This window comes from Pocillopora verrucosa, chromosome 3 (assembly GCF_036669915.1).
Source record: "Pocillopora verrucosa isolate sample1 chromosome 3, ASM3666991v2, whole genome shotgun sequence".
Taxonomy (NCBI): domain Eukaryota; kingdom Metazoa; phylum Cnidaria; class Anthozoa; order Scleractinia; family Pocilloporidae; genus Pocillopora; species Pocillopora verrucosa.
In genome coordinates this window covers 18,812,029-18,818,028 of record NC_089314.1, presented here as the reverse complement: position 1 = coordinate 18,818,028, position 6,000 = coordinate 18,812,029, and the positions used below count along the sequence as shown (strand labels likewise).

The window sequence follows — 6,000 nt, the reverse complement described above, 5'->3', positions numbered from 1 at the left end:
CGCTCTTAGAACCTCAATCCCCTGTGAACCTTCAATTTCGATTTCTGATGATAGATGCTTCATACTTCAGTCTTAGCGAAGAGTTCAAGGAGAAGAAGAGTTCCCTTAATGCCTTCAAAATTACATGGCGCAGAAAAACGCAGGTTTACCCAATGAAACTGTCTTCGTAGAATGTCGCGCGTTTGTCTTCTACCATCAAGCTGGGCAGAATCGTTGGTTAGAAGTTGGAGACCCGAATGTTTATTCAAGAGTACAACTTCTCGGCAATCGCCAAGGCGGAAGTGGTACAGGATTGTATAGGATTTTTGGAAGACTAGAGTCGTCAGGAATGGTAAGTTTCATGACAGAAAGACTTGCATTCGAAGCTAGAAATAATTTCATACTTGTGACGCAATTTGAAAGTTTTTCAGGGCAAATTTACGAGCAAAGTATTTTCTCGCAGCTCTTTTGGAAAAAGCGGGATTAAAAAAGCGGATGTTCGTTGACGCCGAAAAAACTCGTGTTTAAATGTGATTCGTTCAACACCACAAAGAGCATGTTGGATGTGATATGATTTTCGCGTGGACGCTTGATATACTTCATCTCCGAGGTTCTCCACACACTTTACACTTTCACGTCTGTGGATCGAATCAAAACGGTCAACGAACCGCCATTGTTAGGCATACATTACCAACTGGCGCTGTTCGTAAAGCTTTTAACTCTACTCTTTGTTCCGAGTCAGCACTTTTATGAAAAGGTGGAGGGCAAATATAAAAATATAAAAAATAAAATAAATTGTATGAAAATAAAAATAAATTCGGTCCGCCATGTTTTTTATTTCGTGTACCGGAGGGATTTTTTTTTAGTTTAAAAGGGCCTTGAAACATCGATAGTAAGTAAAGATAAAGAGGTCGTTGTGTTAATATGAATAAAAGTCTTTTTTTTTATAAAACTTTTCCTCATGGAAATGAAGTTTTTGCTTCATTCCTCACATATCGAATGTGAATGGAACGGGTGGAGACTCGCATCCTTGTGTTGAATCGATTCGCTCAATACGAGCATTGATAGCTGAACAACAACTAAAGTTTCTAATTCTTTATAACTGAGAACTTACTTAATACTGTAGGCTCAACAGCTGCATGGTATTATGCCATATGACTTCATGTTAAAGCATTGTGCTGAGTAAGCCTATGCAAGGTGCCAAATAATGACCCGTCTATCGTGGGAGGCACTTCAAAGTTTAGAGACACGTCCATTTGAATTACGTTCACGTGTGAGAAATGTGCTTTGTAAGCACATTGTCTCGATGCTATTGCTTTATATAACTTTCGACCAATCAATGCAGTTTACGTAAAAGAAATTGTGTGGGACTTGTCCCTGAATTGTATGTAAGCACATGATTGTGCAAAACATTGTTTTAAACATAATTAGATTTGAATTTAGACATTTCATAAAATGCACATGGAACATTTAAATTCCTTCAAAGTGTGATTTATACTGCACCTTTACGTGCAGTGTAACTTTGCGTATTTGTCTAAAAGCAACTAACATAGCACTAGTTGTGAATTTTGGCGTAAGGCACAAAATTTTCAATCAAATTTTGCTATACATGTCAGTAAATTAACATTGACTGCAAGAGAATTTGTGATGCTGCAGGACAATGCAGTCTTGAAAAATTTTGGTGGTAATGGTGAACCTCACACCATATAATTCAGAAGGATAGTGTAAACAGAATGCAATGCGATGAAATAACAACGTGATGGCATTTCAACTTCCTCTTGCATAATTTCTGGAATAGTTCTAGTTAAGTTAGGCAGCGGGAATGAGAAGCATTTAACAGAGCAGTTGTTTTTCATACAATGGTTGTGTATTTAGCTCGATTTCAAAAACTATATTTGTCTTGTGATGGTCATACTCTTTGTGCAATGAAGTTTCTACACCTCAAAAGCTAATTTGCCGTGTTGCCAGTCTAAATTATTTAATGATACTTTGTGCATATTTCCCCATCAATAAACAAATATGCAGGTACAGCTTCAGATTGACTTTTCAATTTGTTAGTCATTAGCAAAGTGACAATTTAGGCCTTCTAGCAGTTGATTGAGTTAAATCTTTTTTTTTTTTTAAATAATAATAACCTTTATTTAATACCTTTGGTTGATTAGCAGTAAACCAGATTCAACTTCTCTATGGCAGTAAATTTCTATATGTCACTGTGCCTGTTGATTTTTGCCAATCAAGTTTCTAAGGATGAAGCTAAGATTTTAACTTCTTTCCCCTAGTTTGTAAATAGAATAAAAGAGATGGTAAATGGTAAATTTTTTGAGTTCAGAAAAGATATAGAGAAAGATATTTTTTGTCTTTTCATAAGCGTGGGACAAAGAAAAAATTTTGAGTCCCCATGAGGAATCAAACCTCAGACCTTCAGATTCTGCATTCTGATGATGCCCTACCACTGAGCCACAGAGACTCTACAGTAAGCGAGGTCTATTACAAAGTTCATATGACATGCGTCCGGCATACTGCTAGGATCAGGAATGTTAATAGCATAATGTTTGGAAACAGATTAAGAGAGGTAGTAAATTTTGTGCTCAGTAAAGATATAGAGAGATGTTTTTCATCTTGTCAGGAATGTGGGACAAAGAAAAATTCTGAGAAATTTAAGCATATTCATAAAGTTGTGATAGGATTTGGTGTCTTTGAATGAGCAGTTTTCATTTGTTAATTTGATAGTGAATGTTCCATCCCCTTATTATCTAATAGGCAGACTTGTAATATGTGGGGGGCTAATGTTACATAAAAACCTCTTTCATGGGTTAACAAGTGGATAAGTTCTCTGTGGCTCACTCAACAGAGTACCTTGTTTACTCTTCTTGAACTCCATTTATAATTATGTGCCGCAGACAGAAACAAAGTTATAGAAGTTATAGATAAATGTCACTTTACGTAAATTCTGTACTCAATCAGAAAAATGGGCTATTTTCCCGTTCCCGTGGCACTGTTTGTAAATGGCGCTTTGACTGAATAGAGCTAAAATAAATGCTGCCAGTAGTCTGGCAAGGCCCCATTTATGAACAATGTGATGGGAACATAAGAATTTGTTGATGCAGATTACTGCATTGTGCTAAGAATTTAATTTTTTCCTTACTATCTTTAGAAGAATAGTCCATTTTTCTGATACGCCGTCCAGCTGCTTGAATTGAACCGGACTCAAACTGTTTCTCTGTATGCTCAGCAGCTCATAACAAATGTTTAATATCTTTCCTAACAAAGGAAAAGTTCTGTTAACTGTGATGTGCAGCCAAGCCTGGCTCAAATTGTATAGCAGAATATCAGATAAACAAATGGGTTCTGTGTTGCTCTGCATCTGTTCGGTAACAGATCACAGATGATGCAGGTAAAAGATCACAGATGATGTGAAAAGAAAAAAAAAATCAACTGCTCGATGCAGTCTGGCGAAAATCCCTTGAAAAATGCTGTACTGTAAAGTGCATTAGAACAAAGTCATATGAAGGATGGGCTCTATAATGATAATATTATTATTATATAGCGTCAAAATGTGCTAAGAAGGGAAAAGTGGCACACAAGGCACATCCGAGTGTGTCACTGATGTTTTTACATTTTGACATCTTCTGTGACCTGTTACTGTGCAGAGTCACACAACATGGAATTTATTTGTTTTATATGATAAAAAAGCAAGATGTCGTTGATGGTGATGTCGTTATGCATCTGTCTTCCAATAGATCATAGGTAAGAACCAATCAAATTGCATGTATCACATAATATGTCTTAGCACTGAGAAATATCTTTATCCTCATTTACAGCCAACACTAAACTTACCATTGACTGAGAGTATGATATACCAGGTTGTGCAACCTGCCTGGCATCACATTCGTCTTATTGGGGGAATCATTTATGGCTTGCATTTTGGCCCTGACTCTAATGGAAGCCATTTCTCAATCATAGTTCAGAATATTTTACGGTCCCTGCAAGGTAAGAGATATATCACTTTATTTATGTTTCATTATATTTGCTAAGAGGAATATTTGTGGAAGTTCTTGACATAAATTTTTGGTATACCAGTAATTTGTTTGACCCCATTAGACTTGACACTGTAGCAAAATTCAGTAAGGGTTTAAGAATACAATCAAATTTTCATTTTCAATGCCTTTAATTTTATAGTGTCCTTCTTTACACTGACAACTAGAAATTCTTAGCTTGGGACTGAAATTGTTCTCTTGGAGATTAATCGTGTATGATGCAGTAGGAAAATGGCTTTATTTGTGATTTGACAAACCAATTTGTTTTGAGTAGGTACCCAGAGCCTACCAGTGGATCCACGGGCAAACTGGACTGGGCCTTTAAACCCTCAACCTCCATTGCAGAATACACCACCTGCTGCTCCTGCTCCAGCTCCAGCACAAAAATCCTCAGATCCTTCGTCCAGAGAAGTGTTAGGTGCACTTAAGGCTCGAGAAATGAACGATGCAAGGATAGGTAAGTTCTTTAACCCTTAACTCCTGGAAGTGATTAACATGTAACTTCTCCCTAGAATATCCATACATTATCCTGCCCCCAGGTAATGAGAATACTCAAACTGATAGGGTAGAAGTTGTTATCTTGATCTCACTTCCAATTCTCATAACTAATTTACAAGGAAATGTGTAGCAGCCAGAAGGGAGAATTAACAATCAGATCTTGGGAGTTAAAGTGTTAAAAGTTCTGAGAGGGGAATATCATGATTAGAACCTGTTGAGATCAGAAGCACTATTACCTGCTTGTATCTTGTTATTTAGCTTAACACAACAAGAGAAATCCAAATATTTGTAAGGTACTGAAGGAATAGTAGGAAACATTTTATTTACTGAATGATCTACTTCAGGCTGTTTTGTGTTTTAAGCCACAACCTGGGTTTTTTTTTGTGTTTAGTATGTAGATTGCTTTTATTTCCCACTCACTGCTATATGGAAAAACAAAGGGAAAACAGATGGATGTGTTGTTGAAAGAGTGGTTCCCTTAGAGGGTGGATGCATCCCTTATTTACATAAAGCTATGTAGTACTATGGAAGAAATTAATGAGGCTTGAATAAAGATTTGTTCAGGAAAGGAATTTCTGAAAAACATTAAAAATATATAGGAGTCATAGTACCAGCATTATTTGAGTAAGGGAACTGAGTTATAAGGCGTAAAGGTTCGTATTGAGACCACGTTGAGTTGTCAGGAGATTGAGCAGCTTTGTTGGTTTGATTTTTTGCATAATAGGTGATTTGTCTCTACTCTTGAAAAATTATCAATAATTGCATATTTACTGTTACGATATTCACGTATAAGTGATGCTGTATTGCAATATTTCAGTTTTTAAAGGTACTGGAAATTTTTCACTTTTGAATTGTGTTAAGATCCAGAAAAAAACATGTATTTGTACCTTCTCATAGAGGAACGGTTGGGAGGGGGAAGGGGAGGGGGAGTCAAAATCTTTTCTGATCTTTTAAAGAATACCAGTTTTGCCTCCTAATTTGTCATAACAGCGACCCCTCCTGATCAGTGACATTGTGGGCTTCTATGAAGTGAAAGTACAGGGTCGAAACAAATTCACAAATGTGGCAAAGATAAAAAGGAGAAGAGAGCAAAACCTACAAATCACTGGCTGTACTTCCAGGGTATTTTAGTGGTTGAGACGAATGTGACTGGGTAGTGTGGTCGTCCCCAGTGGGCGAGGGAGTCGTTTATTAATCGAATTTCACGAGTGTAATTTGTGGAAATGTAGTGGTCAGTTTTGTTACTACTATTGAAAATGTTGGCTGTAAGACTCAAGTGGTGTTTGTGAATTGTAACTGATCAATCCTTTTCCCGACTTCCAGATATATATACAGTGTAGGTACTGTTCATGTTGTTCATGTCGCTGAACGTCACATTATTAATGGCAGTGCTTGTCGTAGCCACTCGCACACAAGATTGCTATATGCGATAGGTTGCAACTGCAATGTTCAAATCATTTACTTTAAGACTGTGGTGAAAATTATT

The 6,000-nt window shown here is 36.8% G+C and overlaps 1 protein-coding gene across 1 annotated transcript in view; it reads left to right on the top strand.

Annotated features, from left to right (window-relative positions):
* Positions 1-6,000, top strand: part of LOC131794143 (ranBP-type and C3HC4-type zinc finger-containing protein 1-like) — a 15,758-nt gene continuing 9,758 nt past the window's right edge. The window contains exons 1-3 of the mRNA XM_059111661.2: positions 1-331; positions 3,801-3,969; positions 4,291-4,473. Of these exons, the coding sequence (XP_058967644.2) occupies positions 125-331; positions 3,801-3,969; positions 4,291-4,473 (559 nt within the window). The 5' untranslated portion in view covers positions 1-124. The remainder of the gene's footprint in view (positions 332-3,800; positions 3,970-4,290; positions 4,474-6,000) is intronic.